General features: G+C 33.2%; 1 protein-coding gene across 2 annotated transcripts in view; it reads left to right on the top strand.

Annotated features, from left to right (window-relative positions):
• The window catches only part of LOC130894034 (gamma-sarcoglycan), a 184,895-nt gene that overhangs the window by 117,246 nt on the left and 49,755 nt on the right, over positions 1–17,894 (top strand). The window contains exons 1-2 of one of the 2 annotated variants that reach the window (XM_057800559.1): positions 4,665–4,939; positions 13,211–13,257. Coding sequence is in view for 1 of the 2 variants with exons in the window: in XM_057800558.1 (XP_057656541.1) it covers positions 13,211–13,257 (47 nt within the window). In the remaining variant the exon portion in view is untranslated. Of the gene's footprint in view, positions 1–4,664; positions 4,940–13,210; positions 13,258–17,894 lie in introns of those variants that run through there. The other variant, XM_057800558.1, reaches the window with a different exon arrangement.

The raw sequence follows: 17,894 nt of genomic DNA, 5'->3' as shown, positions 1-17,894 counted from the left end.
CAGCTGCGCACACTCTTCGGAAACTGTAACCCAAGTTCAGAAAAATCACCAATCAAGTGATTACGGATCCTAACGCAGAACGAGATTTAAATCACAGTTTCCGACAGTCGCGTTCAATTTTCGGTGGAATTTTCAAATGCAAAACCTGATCTATAAGAATTTTGATTTCAATTACTTTTTGTGCGTTGATATTTATTTAGTTGTATGATTAATTCTTGATGAATCACAAGGGTTTTGCACTAAAATTTAATATGTATTAAAACACTGTTTCTATGCTGAAATGACGAAAACTGAAAGAACCATGAACCTCAATAACCTATCAATGACGCTAATCATGAAAATTGATAATAGACAGCCTATTTAAGGAAAATAAGTGAATTTTGTTCAAAAATTCATAGACAAATGGAACAACCCATACCATTGATCGCATTTACTCACCAGTCTACCAAGATCTCAATCAGTTTCCAAATAACAATGACCGTCATACGGATAAGTTTCTGAACATTCAGATACTCATCGAAGAAGACGGAAACTATAACCTGGATTCAGGTAGATCACCGGTCAGATGTGTGCGGATCCTAACACAGAACGAGATTTAGATCACAGTTTCCGAACGAAATTCCGATTAACTCAATCACTTTGCAAACAACAATGACCTTCATCCGCGTTAGTTTCCAGACATTCAGATCCTGATCGAGTTAACCCGATCATAATCCTTAACAAATACGGATATCTCTTATTCACAAGTCACAGGATTTTTCTATGTCGTCTGTCGTACACTTTTACTCTTATAAAGGTAAGCTAAGGGTTATTTCCCGGACTTAATAAGTTATCTATGACCTATATGTTTATTGTGGCAGCTTCGGTACCCTGTGGGCAGTTATTCTCTGAAGATGGAGCTACTATCACCCATTAGTGAAATCGATTACTGGGCACCAGGAAATTATTATTTCCAAATTCTGTATTAAAAAATCAATCGATAATTATTCTACTATTTCTACTAAAAAAACATCGATATGTGTTTCATAAGCTTCGATGTTTCTAATATTGATGTTTCACTTTTCAAAATATCGATGTCCTTGCATCGATTTTTTTATGAGCGATGATTCATCCCTGTACAATCTGCGTCCAAAGCATTCGAACCTAGTAGAAATTGTGTAAAATTATTTATTTCGATGATATTCATTGAATCTGATACAGGGTGAATCAAAATACTGATACTATATTTTTTGTATCAAAAAGTACTACCAACATACTTTTTTTTATCAAACATTCCCTATACCTAGAATTATAAGTTAACGAGATATTTTTCTGTGCAAAACAATGATTATGTTCCAATGTCTGAACATTTAATAATTAATTATTAAATCTATTTACTACAGTAAACGTACATGTTTTTATTTTCATTATTGGTGCTCGAAATGACATCACAGAGACATCAATGCATGCTTGAAATCGTTAATCGAAAAAGTTATACACATTACGAAACATTTCAAAATTCATTTCGTATTCTCTCCGTGTATTCATTCTCAATGTAACCTTAAAAAAATTAATCAATTTTATTAAAATCTGGTGACATCGATGGCCACTGTAACATTTCTTTAGATCCACCATCCAAAAAATAGTTTATTCAGTTTATTATTATTGAATTGATTAATTTTAGCAGCTACCTCTTAGTCTAACTTATATTGTCATTAAAGTACAAGTTTATTTTTTAACTGTGACGACCCAATGTAGTACTATTAGAAATGTATTTTGGAATTAATGAAAAATATTCTCACTCTTATGAATAAGAAATATTAAATTACTTTACATTTTATTATTCTTTGAAATTTATACGCTAATAAACATTATAATAGTCTCGCATAGTAAGTATTTTCACCTGCATATTTTTGGTGTTTTTACGATCGATAATATTTTATTATATTCTCAAAATAAATTCACCATTAAATTTTGATACGTTTCCATTTTATATCGACATTTAAAAATAGTTCAGGCAAGACTACATGGAATATTTCGAGAACGGTTTATTTTACATTATTTTCTTCTAGCTTAAATTGAATTTTTGATAATGAAAATAATCAGACTAATTTGGTTTTTCGGACCTATATTAATGAAATATCTAATTCTCTACGATAGTAAACTGAATATTTATTGTCATATCTTGTACAAAATGTAACCAAATTAGTAAACAACAGAATTAAGTTTTAAAATCAGTCTTGAGCACGCAATTGATCTTTCACTTCCACAGCAAATAGAAGAACGGTTAAATCATGAAGTAGAATGTCTTGTAACAAATATTCAGCAATCAGCTAGGGAGAACACCCCTGGGATCAAATACAAAACAAAAGGATATAATAACAAAACAAATCAGGTACCTAATAAAAGAGAAAAGGAAAATTACAAGATAACGCCAGCAAACCAGAGCACCAGCTGATGTAACAACAACACTACAACAACGAAAACCCGAAACCCAGTGTATAAAAAATATTATCTATTGTTGAATGAATTAACTCAATCAAACGATTGAGGAGGTCTACTCTACATAACCCACTACTGAGAAAAGAAGATGGAAGCTGGGTAAAAAACAAATAGTTTTGGAAATCTGGAATGAGCTATAACAGGGGAATTCCATTGCTAGATCTGTTTCTTCAAAAGAAGTTTCTACAGAAATTATAATCAACAGAAATCCTTAAAAATCTCTGGACATGACGAAGCAACTTCCACACAAAATACGGAATAGCTATGGAACGTAGCAGAGGCTATTATGATACCTAACCAGGATCCCCAGGATGTTACATCCCACCTCCCTATTTCTTTGTTACCTTTTATTTCGAAATCTTAGGAGATAGGAAATATTGCTCCTTAAGATGCGAAAACGTATAATAGATGAAAAGAATATAAGTATATCTAATTAATTTGGTTTTCGAGTACAGCAGTCAACCATCAACCAAATTCATAGAATCACAGACGTAATAGAAACGTCCTTGGAGATAAACAAAGTTTGTTCTGCTGCTCAGGCCTTTGACAAAGTTTGGCATAAGCCTAAATTACAATTAAGTAAGTTACTACCACGGAACTACTGAAATCATATAAATCGTACAGACATTTTAGAGTAAAATAGAAAGAAAATGAAGTTACCTTATGGACCACCGAGACCACGAAGAAGCTAATATAATATTACAAACATTCATAGACATAATTAACACCTGAACTAATAGATGGCATGGCAAGTTGAATGAAAACAAATCTGCTCATAATAAGTTTACGAAAAAATGGAACCAATATATCCTAGTGAAAATAAAACAATGCTCAAATTCATCATAAAAAAATCTACTGGCTTCTAGGAAGGGACTCTAAGTTGTCCACACACAACGAACTACTTTCCTGCAAACAGGTATTGAAACCTGTGGACATATGGCATACAACTCTAGAAATATTGAACGAAATCTCAAAGCGGTACTGGATGATCGTCGACTGAAAGTGCACGAGCTAGTCGCATATTAACTGAAAATTTGAACATGAGGAATCTGTGTGCAAGATGGGTGCCGCGATTGCTCAAAATGGAACAAAAACAGCGTCGTGAGGATGTTTCTATAGAGTGTTTGGCAATGTTTCACAAAAATAAAACGTTTCATAACCATGTATACAAAGTGAGTCCATCATTTCACACTCGAAACACAATTTCACGCTTGAAACACAATGGACTGATAATGGAGAACCGGTTCTAAAGAAGGCAAAGACCATTCCATCTGCAGGCAATATCATGACGTTGTTTTTTTGTGATACGCGTGGGATAATTTTCATTCACTATGTTGAAAAAGAAAAATGATCAATGGCGAGTATTATGCGAATTTATTGCAACGTTTGAGCAACGAAATTGAGCAAAAATTGGTTAAGAAGAAAATGCTGTTTCATCACGCCAATCCACCAGCTCACACATCCGAGTTTGCAATAGCTAATGAATTAAAGTGTATTGTATGTGTATTTTCCATAATTTCCAAAAAGTGGAATAATTTTTTTTTCAATGCACGACGTCATCGTATTTTTCATCACATCTATCAAATATTGAAAGCATTGGCAGAAAAAGATTATTTTCCAATATTTTCACAAGTGATTTTTGGTAAAAACCACTTAGGATATCTTGGTAATTCATTGTATTATGGTTGATATGATCAGAAATCAGATTATACATTGATTGGACACGTCTTGTTTTAGTATAGGTTTGAAAAGGATAATGGCAGATATTTTCCACTAACGTGTGATACCTCCTACGTAGAAACGTATGGAAGTGATGAGAAAATGTTTTCATATACAAATACAGTATGTATTTCGCTTTCAACCCGATAATCAATGAACCTCTCCACTCTTTATGAATGTGTGAAAATTATTAATTAGTCTCAAACATGACAATCTCTTTTATGCATTCAATATCAAAAGAATACTTGTGTACACTGCGTCACTAGCTTGAAATTATTTGTAGTTGTTTGATTGGATTATCAGAAATTCCGAATTTTCTAAACTCTTTCTAAATCAACCTCAAAGAAATATAAAAATTTTCACCGTATATTATTCAACCTACGCTGTGCCAGTGAGAGTGTGAAACTTATCAAACAGTTTCTCTGAAAATATACCGACAAGTGGCTAAATGGCTCAACATCAGACCCAAAGTAAACCGACTCGGCGACGGCTACAAAACTTGTGAAACTTCCGACTTGTTATTTCGGTCAGTTAATTTTCAGATTCCCGCTAATCCTGTTCTATTTTGTGATAGGATTTATGTCGTGAAAACCGCGATCAAGTTTTATTTTATTGCCGTTGTAAATAAAATTCCGCCAATAAAGTTTTTCATGTTTTTTTGTATGTTTGCGGTATTGGTCGGATATAATTTTGAGAAAAATGCTGCTCTGTATTTGATTTAATCAAATCAACTCGACATGTAAGTAGATACTTTCCATTCTATCACTTTTGACAAATCCCTTATTCTGACATGTCCCAGCCACCTAATTCTTTTACTTCTTATCACAACCACAATATCTGGTCATCTGTACCCCCCGAGTTCCCTATTTTTCATTATTCTTCTCCTTCGAAAACTGGCCCATATATCCTCCTTAATATTTCATTTGCTAATTAACTTCTTCTGAGAGTGTTTTTGGAAAGCAGTTCAATTTCGATAGGCTACAAAAACATGTGCTGGCTGCATTTAACCTCGTCTGTATTTCTTCTTCTATTTTATTGTTCCTGTTCATAGTAAATCCTAGGTACTTACGAGTAAATTCTTCATTAATTGATATTGGTGTCTGTGAGACAACAATAAGAAGAGTGTGAAGAGGTCAACTAAAAGATGGAATCACCAAGTAGGTAAAGATGTGAGCAGACTTGGTGTGGAAGTAGACATGGCTGAGAATAGAAAATTTTGTAGGCAACTTATTGGTAAGGCCCAAAACCAACTTGGATTTGAGTGGCCACAGTAGAAGTAGAAGTACTTACGACAAATCAACTTAATTTTATCAATAAGGGGAAATTCTATGCTACTGCCTGTTTGATTGGTACTTCCATAAGATTTGACGTACGCATTTCCCATATAGAGAAGAATACTGTAGATGCATTCAGAAACTATTGGAAATTATGAGCCAATTACATTGAATATGCAAATATTTGGGTTTGATAATCGACAGCAAACATATAACTTTCACATTTCAATCATTGCTATTTGATACATGAGCTTAGATAAAGGTTATACTCATAGGAGTTATATAGTCTAAATTCTTATTACAATTTTTGAAAAACAAATCACTCAAATATTTTTACTCAAGAGGTACCTAAAGAACAGACAGTCTGATCTCCCCATCTATTTTTTAATTGAAATTAAAAAATTAAAAGACATTGTTTTAAGCAAAATTTGCAAAATCATTAATTATGTTGTCGTATGAAAACTTGTTCATTCTGACTCTATATATAAAGAGCTCGAACGTTTTTATTAACTTAACGGCCATTGTAAATAGTTATTCACTTTTTTCGAGCTTCTAACATCTCAATAATTTATCGCTGGTGTACACACAAGCAATATGAAGTTCTCTATCAAAGTTTGGACAAATCTTTTCTTAATTCTGTAATATCAAAGACAGATTTTTAATGATCCAGTACTCGCAGCTATTTCAAAATCTTCATCAGGTACTTTATCAAATTTTTTTCTTTTTGGTTACCTTGTTCATCATTTCTTCAGTATTATCTCTCTATTCGCTTATTTCATCGTCTTTTCTTCGAAGTACGAACTTGTTTAGCTACGAAAAACTTCATGAAGACATGAAGATCAGCATTGGTGACTAGAACTCGTTTTATACCAGCAAACAATACAGATATGAAAAAAAATTCTCCACACAATCTGTACAAACTTAAAATAGCATAAATTATTTTTTCAATTGATTTTTCATCATGAAAAGATATTTGAATTTTGTGATCGTTGTACAAGGCAATGAAACTGTTCGCGATAAAGAGATATCCAAAGAAAATTATCGAAAAAAATTTTAACTATTTATTGAAAGTTTGAAATACAATAAATCAAACTTGGAGGACTAATGAATAACTAAATAATTATTTGTACTATATACCATCGGAGATTATCCAGATAAACAAAGAGTTGACAAAACTGATGTTTACTGATGAAGCTGATTTCACACATTAATTCTCATAATTCATATTTATCGGCAGATGAAAAATCCTTTTTCTAGAATTTCATTTGGCATGTATAAAGATCTCTAGAAATCTATATACCTCCATATACTTCCATTTTTTCTTAATGACACACTTTCCCGTGAGAAGAGCCCATCCCTCTAGGCATCCATCCCCGGAGAAATCCACGAGTGGGTGGGAAGAAGGACATTCCACCACCCCCTGTCATTTCGACAGGTCCTCATCCTCTTTCGCGTCGCAGTTTCCTCTCCCCTGAGTTCTATGGGAGATTCTGGGATTTCTTATCTTTTTGTTAAGAGATTAGCCTGTTGGCTATACACTCTTGGCTTCTTGTTCTGGACCTAATGTGTGTGTGTGTTTCGCTGCCTCGGGTAAACCTCTTTCAACCTTCTTCGGCAAGAAAAGATCTAATCCGAGTGGTCCTCCGCCTTCTCTATAGCTGTCCCCGATGTATGTTTTTCTTTTGTTTTTTCTTTTTATATTTTTTTTTGTTTTTTTTAATATGTTTTTTTGAGTTTTTTTTTATGTTTTTGTAAATTTTTTACTAACCTAACTTAACCTAATGATCTTGGTCCTCGGTTTTACTTTACCTGTTGGGCGATGAGTGTTGCTATGAGTGTCTGCATGTTCTGCAGCACACTCAGTAGCTCAGGCGTTCTTCTCCTGTCGTTTTCTTAACAGCTAGTGCGTAAGTGCGTCCTGTTTTTGGGTGCTTCGGGCACCCCTTGTAGTTTGCGGGGTGTTCTCCTCTGCAGTTCCTACAATTTGGTTTTTCGGTCCAGTGCACGTCCATGTTGCACGTGCTTTGCCCGTGGTGAAACATTGTACAGGTCCATCGTGCCTTTTCTGTTCTACCACACTTATTTTTGTGTGGCATAGGTATCTTAGCTTCTTATATGTTTGTTCCTCTGCGGGTTCGATTACTACCATGTATATACGTAGTAGTTTTCGGGTGTTGTCCTCGTTTCTTTGTGTACGACTTGTCAACTGCCATACTTTTTTTGGTCTCAATCCATTTTCCCTCAGTTCATCCTCTACTTCGGATGTAGGGGTGTTAACAGCCAGTCCTTTTATGACAAGCTTTCTCTTATTTTCTTCGCTGAGTAGGTACGTATATCAATCTCCTTATACTCCTTATACTCGCTCAGTAGCATCTTCATTCTGTTGAAGTCTTCTTTTGTCGCCGTCGTTATTTTCCCTGTGTGTATTCCCATTTTACACTCCGCATCGATTTTCTTTTGCACTAGCTGCTTGCTAGTAGCCTTATCTCTGGTTTTGTCTGTTTTCTTTGTTCTTCTCTTTCTATCTTTTCCAGTTCTTTCTGGACTTATTTGTCCATTGATATGTCTTCTTCCTCTGAAGATTGTCTCTCTGGTTTCTTCCTTTTTTTCTTATTTCACACTTCTATATATTATCCTTCCATGGGACAGTCTTCATTTTGTGTTCCTTCGTTCACTTTGTTTCGAGTTTTCGTCTTATCTACTTCTTCTGTAGTTGGATTCCTTTTTAGCTCTAGTATTTTTTCTACCAATGAATTGTTTTCGGCATACAGTCCTTGAATAGTGCTCTTTAAGGACTTAATATGCTCATCATTACCATTAATCGTTTTCAATCTTCTCTTCAAGAGATTTAATTTGTTGTCCCATCGTCTTCGTCAATAATTCATATTCAGCTTGTTGTTTAGTTATCATTTTTGACAACTCAATTTTCTCTTCTCTAGTCGTCTTGTTGTATCTTGGTTTTTTCTCAGTATTTCGTGTTTCTCCCAATTTTTGGAGTTTTCTGGCTCAATACCTGTTACTTTTTGTTTTGGCTTTCCTATTTTGCTGGAGTACCTGGAAATTATCTAAAAATAAAATGTTAAGCCGTACTGAGAAAACGGATAAATTCCGGACAATCAAGTTTGTGTTAACAAACACAATTCTTTCATGCAAAAGTATTTTCTTTCATTATAAATAAAAGGCTGTGTTAAAGCACAGCTACCTGCAAAAAAAAGAAAGTTTTATCAGGGTCTCACCTGACTACCTGAGTCCGCTTTCACTGCACTTCACTCTCGCACTTGTTCACTCGTCGAAGTATGGGAGTCAACTTTTTTTTTGCTTGATGATGTGGTCGACAATAAATAAAATAAGCTAAGTCGATAACAGCAGCCCTTGCTGGATTTCATTTTGTAGAGAAGTATGTAGGTTAGGTTTCAACATTGATTTAAATATTACAATCACTGAAAAATAATTACAATTATTTGATTCCTCAAACGCAAAAAAAATACCTGAATACCGCTCTATATATATAAATATATATTTCTTCAATTTCTTATTTCTTAGACCTTTCGATATATAAAATACTTTGATCAAGACTTAATCAAGAAAAAAAACTAATTTTGAAACAGATGAGACCTAAAATCAAGAACATTTAGTTGCATTTATATAAATAGTAGTTTAAAATCATTTATTCGAATGTGAAATTTGTAAAATATATTTGAATATAAATTCTATTTTCCCTTCTTTGAAGGCTTATAACTCAGACATTAGGAATTATATGAGAAAATGTTGTTTCTATCATATCATTAGTTTCACGTCATCCCTTTACTCCCAATTTTTTTGCAATTTGCCGCCCCTTGATATTTGCCGCACTAGGTAACAGCCTCCATGTAAATCTACTGCTGCGAGGTGTGGCTAAGTAAAGAGACTACCGATGCAGGTGTTTTATTCTAAATAATAGTCACAATTTCTCTTCAATTTAATACCTAACGTTTTTTATTTTATAAATAAGTAAAGTGAGTGAAACCACAGTTATAACGAAATGCTTTTGTGGTTATAAATATTTTATAAATAGTTGCCTTCATTTTGTAATTCTCGTCCTGCTGGCGTTGAACCAGTCGTTTTTCATTTCGGCTCATGCATTTGTTCCGAAATTTTCCCGGTTTTATGACGAACTCGCCGAAAAGAGGAAAATGTGAATGAATGTTTCGAAATATATTAAATTCATAATTTTCATCACTACTATAGTCCCCATCATTTCCTCTCCATTTGTGAGTTGATACATCGAGTTGGGAATTTCTATTTTAACATTCGTTAGTTTCGAAATAGCGTTTTTCATATTAGATTTTCACAAAGAAAAGCAAAAACAACTACTAACTTGAAATATATGTCGCGACAAATATATAACATTTTCGTTAAAGAATGTGACTGATATCGATTTCTTTTTCAATTTACACTATTCCATTCGAGGTAGCAGTTGTGCAGTTTTGCTCTCCAAGATACAAAAAAAAAAGTAATCAAAAATTCAATCGCCAATCGAAACGTTAAAAGGATTTATTAGGAACTTAGTTCAAATTCTGATAGTTTTGGTTGGCAACGACCATATTTAAACTGTACATTGTCTTCAGTATTCTTTAACATACCGCGAAGTTCTGTAGCGAAGGATAAATTATTTTTCTTATAGAACCAAAAAAAATTTACGCATGAATATGACTGTATATGATTTGAAGGTAATTTGAAGGACAAACTTATCACCAATGAGTTGCTAGAGTTAGACTAACTCTACATTTTATTATACACCTATGATTACGTAAATAAATATAAACTGAAGTTGTTCACAACATGTAGGATTGCACAGTAAATACGTTTATGGATTCTTGCCAAATCTAAAATTAGACGATGTTAATTTGATTTATTTAGTGACTACAAACTTTTTCATCAATGAAACTGTAACGAGTTATTTTTAAAGTTTGTTTTTAATTGACTGATTTTTCTAAAAGCTAAAAAATAAAACTCATAATCTCATTTTTTCTTAAGAACATAAAGGAAATTAGTTCTATAAAGATCGCTTTCGTTGTATTGTATAATTTCAACCAAACTGAAAAAAGGAGTCACTTCAAGTCCGTTTAAAAAATTTTAGACTCTTCGTAAACTTCTAAAGAGAAGCCATGTTATTATGTTGTAATTTTACAGTGTGATTACTTTATTAATAATCGAAAAACATATTGTATATTTGGAGTCACAATTTTCTTTAAATACGAGGCGGTAAGAAGGAAAAGTGATGTCTACAAATGAAACTTCCACAAAATACGCGTTTGCTTCTGGAATTGTTTAAAAAAATTCATTTTCCAGAGTTTGGAGAGAGAGAGTACTCGGGAAAAGCTAGATAATGGATATGGTGGATCAAGAAACAAATCGTGAACCAGACATAGTATAGTCTAATATCGATTACAGATTATAAAAACCCTTGCCGACAATTTTGTTTGATCTACCATAGGCGTAGATACCTCATTTTATGAATTTATCATTTTTATAAATATAAATAAAAATATGTATACCTTATATTCGAGAAAGTATTCTTTAGAAGGCAATCTAATCATTATAAATTATTATGCGCCATTATTTATACACGCTACAACTGATATTAAATATTAAATATAAAACATGAATAGACGAATAAAATATACCTGCCTGTAAAGGCGTTTGATTTAAAAACGTTATCAGACGTAATCTGAGCCTTTTTTGTACCCAATAGTTTTTTTTCCTGAAAAACGAGATTTCAAAGCAAAAATCATAGAGGAAAATAAATTCTTTTCAAACAAAACAAAACAAGAAAAAACATTTCAATTCCAAAGTATCTATCTAAGTATATATAATATATAAATAAAAATGGTAGTCAGAATCATCTGAACTAGAGTCATCATTTAATTGAATCATGAAAAGTTGTAAAGAGGGTGATACCACAAACTCATCTTCTTCTTATTTAATAACTAGTTCAACACAGTTTGGCGGTCTGTTGCTAGAACTTTCTTCACGAGTTCTACAACAACCTGTTCACTCAGTTCAGTTAATTCAGCAATTCTTATTATTCAGATTGCTGAATATTCTCCTTCTTCAAACATTCAAATATATTTAAAATAGCTTGCTGTGTTTGTATATCCAAATTTTCATTTGAATTCATACCTGTCTTTATTCTTTACGACTCGATGTTTTCAATGGTAAACAGTGGAGATGATGAGTCCACGTGGACTGATGGTTTGTTAGATGCTCACCGAATTTTATACGGGGAGTGAACATTTCTTAATTTGTTATTAGTGCCGTGTGTTTTTATGGAATATTTATTGTTCTTCGCATAACTGTCTTCTGGAATTGATATTGGAATAACTATAATCTTTCTGCAATAATAGCTAACGATAGACAGGCTTATTTTCTTTTTTTAATAATTCCCTATAAGCGATAAATTCCTTCACATTTAATATCATCATTTAAATTTACTGATGGAGACATCCACTTTTCCATCGAAATATGTATTACAAATATAGTGAATACACAAAAAAGGTCATTGCTGCTGGGATATTTGATTGGAACCTTTTCAACTCAAATCTTCACTAACAAAAGTGTTTTCTTTTTATATATAATGTAATTACCCTGTGTATTATTTTATGTAGTCACCTTGTATTCTGTCTAATATAAAACATTAAAATAATAATTGCTTCTTCTTCAACAGGCTTACTTTAGTTTTTTGGTTTTCGTAAATCCAGATAGTGAATAATTATGATGTAATCGTTGGAGGAATTGCACAGGCACTTGTATTGACATTTTAAGCGAAATTATTATTGGTTTGCACGTGCATCATAAACTAGAAATAACATTGTAACAATGATTACGATTAACCGGACATCATCACACTTTCTTGTGGATCTTTTAATTAGTTCTTGTTTATACCCTCTAGAAATTTCTTTTACGTGCAACAACATACAATACTGTATAGCGTCGTATACTCCACCCCTCATTTTAGCAATTCTTCTAAAACAAGCTTTTTCCACATCCCCTAGATATACCTTCTATACGTCAAAACGTACACACTTATTTACTTTCTGCATAACCTCCGTAGACGCTACCGTCATCCCTTGCAAACCATCTAGAGACTTCTACTTCTTGTACACCATCTGGAAACTTATATCTATCTATCTATCCGATTCATTGTCATAGAAAATACGTGTTATTACTACTCAACTGTATATTTTCAAAAATCTATTGACTAAGAAAACGATTTCAGCTTTCGTGCGAGCACATTTCTCAGATTAAACTCACTTTTTCGACTGCAGTTTCGTTTCTAGTGTATGTAATGATTTAATCGACTGTGTTATTTCACTTTGATTCCTTTGGAAGATATCCTAACATTGTTTCAAACTAATAGGTGTAAGCTTTAGATGAGCATCAAATAATCATATAACCAACCTTGAAGATAATATTTAATATCCGTTGGGACGAAATATTTAGCTTTCACGCAATTGGTTCCAACCTAAATGAGTTTAGAATAAATCATAAATCAATGAGCTAAATGAATACAAAAATGTTATATATTTTGATACAAACTGAAGAAATTGATACTCTGCTGGTTATTTAGACTTATTACTAATTAACTAACTATTAATTATGAATTTTTCTACCTTTATTTTCCAATAATTACATATCCAGCACCGTATCTCAAATAACTTTTGTTGTATTTAGAATAAGATTAGAATTTGTTTCAGATTCCTGGTCACCAAAATCATAGAAACTCTTATAACAGTATTGTAGGGTAAGTTAAATATTTCTATTATTAAATTGTCACTGAAATTCTTAGAAAATAGGCTATTGAATCAGATAATAACCCCTAATATTCATTGTAGTTGACTAATGATACACATTACTAATTTGCTAGATGTATATATGCTAAAAGTGATATAACTAATCAAACATGGAGACATCTAGAGTGACAGAGTCACTACGAAATATTTTTTTTATACAATGGATGTCTCCCATGGCCTATTTTCGTTTCCAAAATAATCCGCATTGTTTCGAAAACAATGTTTCAAATTCATATTCTACCAGTGAAAGTAAATATAAGGGTAAATATAAGGGTGAGACATTTACTTTAGAATTATTTTCTCAAAATGAACTTAGTGATTTATTATGTGATATAAATTTATAGAAACAAAGATCAGAATTGTTAACAACAGGAAATAAAGAAAAAATTAATGGTACAAACGGTGACAAATCATTGTTAATTTCAAAATTTGTGATCTTTAATATTTTCTAACGAAGTGTCTATCGACACTCTCCAAGGAAATATCCTTGACTCTAATTTCTACCATAGAGACACGGATATTTTTAAAAAAATCAGGCGAATGAAGCTGTGTCTCTAATTTAGGCCGTGAATATTACAATAAAAAACTTAAACTCACGGATGAATACTGCACACGAATGGATATCTTCCATGGATAAATAAAGAATTGGGCATACAGGATGTGGTAAAATGGGTCAGGGCACGAAAAAGTTTCTGGAGGGATCACGTAGAAAGAATGCCCGAAGACAGACCGAACACACTCAGACCTGTAGGCAGACCACCAAAGAGGTGGTACGAGAGCTGGGGTTCAGCTTCTCAGGAAGATCAAGAAAGAGGGCTAAACGTACAGGATTGAACAGGACCTGGTCCTATTGAAAGAGGAAGAAGAAGAAGAAGGATAAATACCATCCACGGACAAATATCATCCAGGGATAAATACCATCTACAGATGGAATCTGACATATCTGCCATCCCAATATATTTTTTCCATTCATTTAACACGAGTTTTACAAAAAATTCAAATCAATAATTTGATTGTAAGAATAACTTTAGTAATAATGAATTGATGTTAGTGCTATGTGTATCTCGTAATTTATTCTTTGATTCTTATACTGAGCTTGCTAATAGTGCACAACGTTGCACGAGTGACTAATATCCGTGGCATTTGGATGGGGATGATTAGATTAGGTTGGGTTAGGTTAGTTTTAAAATTTCTGTGTCTCTAAGAGCCACGGAAATTTCCGTTGAGGGTACCAATAAAACCACCGATTTTCTAATCGATTCAGTAAAACCACCGTTGACTTGTATTATCACTAATTTAGTTTTATTTATATCAACCTCATATTTTATATATTTTCAGTACCATTTGATTTTCATTTGTCCGTGCTTAAAATAACATCCAGCGTTTTCTGTGTTGAAGCGATAAATTGGTTTGTTTACTAACAAAACCTATTTTGATATGTTTAATTATAAATTATCTCTATTTACACAGCTTAAAAGTTATTTTTTCTAGAGTTTCTTTCTATCTAATGAATATTATTAGATTTCAACGAATTATCGAACTCTTTGAGAATAAATAACTTTAAAATTGAGTGAAAAATGGATTTTCAATGCCATTAAATACAAAATTTTGATATGAACAAAGGATTGCTCCTTTTGAGTAACATAATTTCTGCATGTTTGCGCATAAATGCAGATGACACTTGCTATACCCGCAGCCCATACCGAGTTGAAGGGAATAATAACTAGCGGTTTCTTGGATTTTCGACTCACACCTGCATTGAGTCAATGGCAAATCTGTTTTTAATGTAGTTTTTCTCTCAGTTGGCTTGCAGAATAAGTATCTACAATCGTTTATAAAAAGTAACTGGTCACCAGACGTATTTTTAAAGTTTTCCCTGTAACCTGTTGAAATCGTTCATTAGCAAAATGACCGACGAAATGGAATAAATAGCCGCAGCTGTACCCACTCTTTAGTATATTTTAGTTTTCAACTGATTCAAGAAGCTATATTATTTTCTCTAATTTTAATTCTTACTAGCTGCTCCGGCAGACGTCGTACTGCCTCAATGGGTAAATAGAAGACCTAAACTTTTCTAAAAAATAAAATTAAAACAAACAAAAGGAATTATTTTCTTATTTAAACAGATAGAAAATGCTCGGTATAAATGAAGTTTTATTATTATTTATTATTGCTTACTTACAAAACAGAGTTTTCCTGAAATACTGGCTATTTGTACGGTTTCAATTTGATATTAACAGACACACATAGTTATGATACAGTCTGTTAATCAATTTAAAGCTTTCTGATGAACTACATTTTTTTGTGGTGCGTAAATAAACAAAAATGACAGTTTTCCGACGTACGAACATGCCACGTATAATTCCAATTCATTGCGCAAGCTTCCCACGACTGGCCTTGCGATTTATTTATGGTTATCGCAAAAGCCAGACGTACCGGAAATTGTAAACGCTTAAAATCGAATGGTGAATCCGTTGAAATACGCAGATGTGTTTTCCCTTTATGATTGTTCGCAATTCTGACCTAGTAATACGACTATTTTCTTCATCTGTCCCTCTTTTGTAATGAGTGCGGTTAGCACGTGAGGTAACTCTCCACACATTTGATTGATTGCGACGACCTAAGTCTCCTCGACATTGTTGATTGTGATTAATCAAAGTGAGAAAAGTCCTCGCGCAGTAAAATGTCACCATCACAAAAGATCAACAAAAAAAGCACATAACTTGAAATGTCACTATCACAAAGGATCGCCGAAATGATGAAAGTTCTCTCATACGTTCAGAGATTTAATTTGTATCAAAACATCAAGGAAAAATTGTTGGTTTTATTCAATTCCAAGCAGTTTCATATTTATTCACCTTTTAAACCTTCTCTGGACTTCCACAAATAATTCAAGATCAAAATGCGATAGGTGGCAAACACACTCACTGCGCAAACATTGCTTCTATAAACCGTCCGGAAACAAAAACCTTCAATTCCAATCTTTTGAGCCATATTCCATATGTTTTCTTTATCCACTCAAAAATGAGTCCAATAATTATGTTACTATGATGACTCATTGTCCGAAAAATTTTTGTTTATGCCCAGGTACTAGTAATGTTCTCTAGTCATTTATTTTTGATTTGCTTCATCCACAACATTTCTAAAATCCTCTTTAACATCTAGCAGGTTCTAGAGGGACAAGTCCCCAATTTTTTCGTAACAAGTCCGAATGTATACGAAATTTCATGTCACTTATAAAAGGCACTTATAAAAGGCAAACAAATTAAAAGATCTAACATGTGTGACACTCTCTAGAAATTTGGAGAAGTGAAATTCTTGTTTCAAAATATTGCAACAATTTCCATATTGATCCAGTATAGACTTCTCAAACAACAAAGTGTTTTCAATTATTTCCATATCCAATCGTATACAAAAGTAGGGATGATATCCAGTTAGATCGAATAATTATTTGTAAACATTGAAAAATGTGTACAAAAAATAAATGGATTGTTATCTCTGAAAGTGGAGGATTCTCTAGTAGTCCATTTCATCGTCCTCATCGCAGGGAATGGAAAGGAAAACATTCGAGAAATGATTAAAGAGATTACGAGACGTGCCTGAGCGACCCGACAGTATTTGCGCATCGATGTTTGCCAAGCAAGAAAAATATGGCCTCAGTGAGAGAGCTATTACTTTGAAATATTCATGTTCGTGTCTATGCGGGATATCCGATGGATGTAAAGTGGTTGCTTAGTAAATTCCGTAATGGGTATATGGGATCGACGAATGAACATTCTCTACGCCTCTGATGCTATTTTCGACACTTTCCCAAATCCCGTACGCGTGTCTACGCCTTTCATCATTTGTTGCCTCCATGTGACGTTAATTTTAAATAAGTTTCCAGCACAAATACAATCATAATATTCTTATATAGTTCAGAATTGAAACAAAAAATATTAAAATGCGAATGAGAATATTCCGTTCTTGCTTATGAACAAATACGAATCCACTGAAGGCAATTTATAAAAATAAAATATCCTCCAATATTGAGCCAAATATGTAAATTGTTTCACTACAATATTCAATAGGACATAACTTAGAAACATCTAGTATTCCCCATCTCGTAAAGTTGATTCTACTCTCTTCAATAGCATAATGTATTCACGTTCGTTGTAGTTTATAGTTTTCGCAGTCCCTTTTTGTCGTGTCTCTTAAACCTTGACGTAAATCTCTTGATATTTTACATTGTACCTCTTTCACCTCCGCTAATCTCCTCGTGAACACCCCTTTAAGTAGCATAAAACCCGTAAATAGATCCGAACCCGACGGACTCCGATTCAGACCACAGGAACTAATTAGGGACTAACGGACTTGCGGTTCGACATTAGAGTAGGCAAGTTGAATCGACGACCTGTTACCGGCAGGTTACTGGACTACATGCTTTGACACTGTACGCGACGGTAAAGACTTAATTGCACTACTGGAGTTTCCAACGACAGTTTCTGACACAATTTTAAATCGAATATAATCGTACGAAGCTCTACAAAGGGCTTTCTATCAGAAAAAGTATAAAAAAGTGTTCAACAAGCTATGTTTAGCAGAATTA

The sequence above is a fragment of the Diorhabda carinulata genome, chromosome 5 (genome assembly GCF_026250575.1).
Source record: "Diorhabda carinulata isolate Delta chromosome 5, icDioCari1.1, whole genome shotgun sequence".
Lineage (NCBI taxonomy): Eukaryota > Metazoa > Arthropoda > Insecta > Coleoptera > Chrysomelidae > Diorhabda > Diorhabda carinulata.
This window is presented reverse-complemented; position numbering and strand designations above follow the sequence as displayed.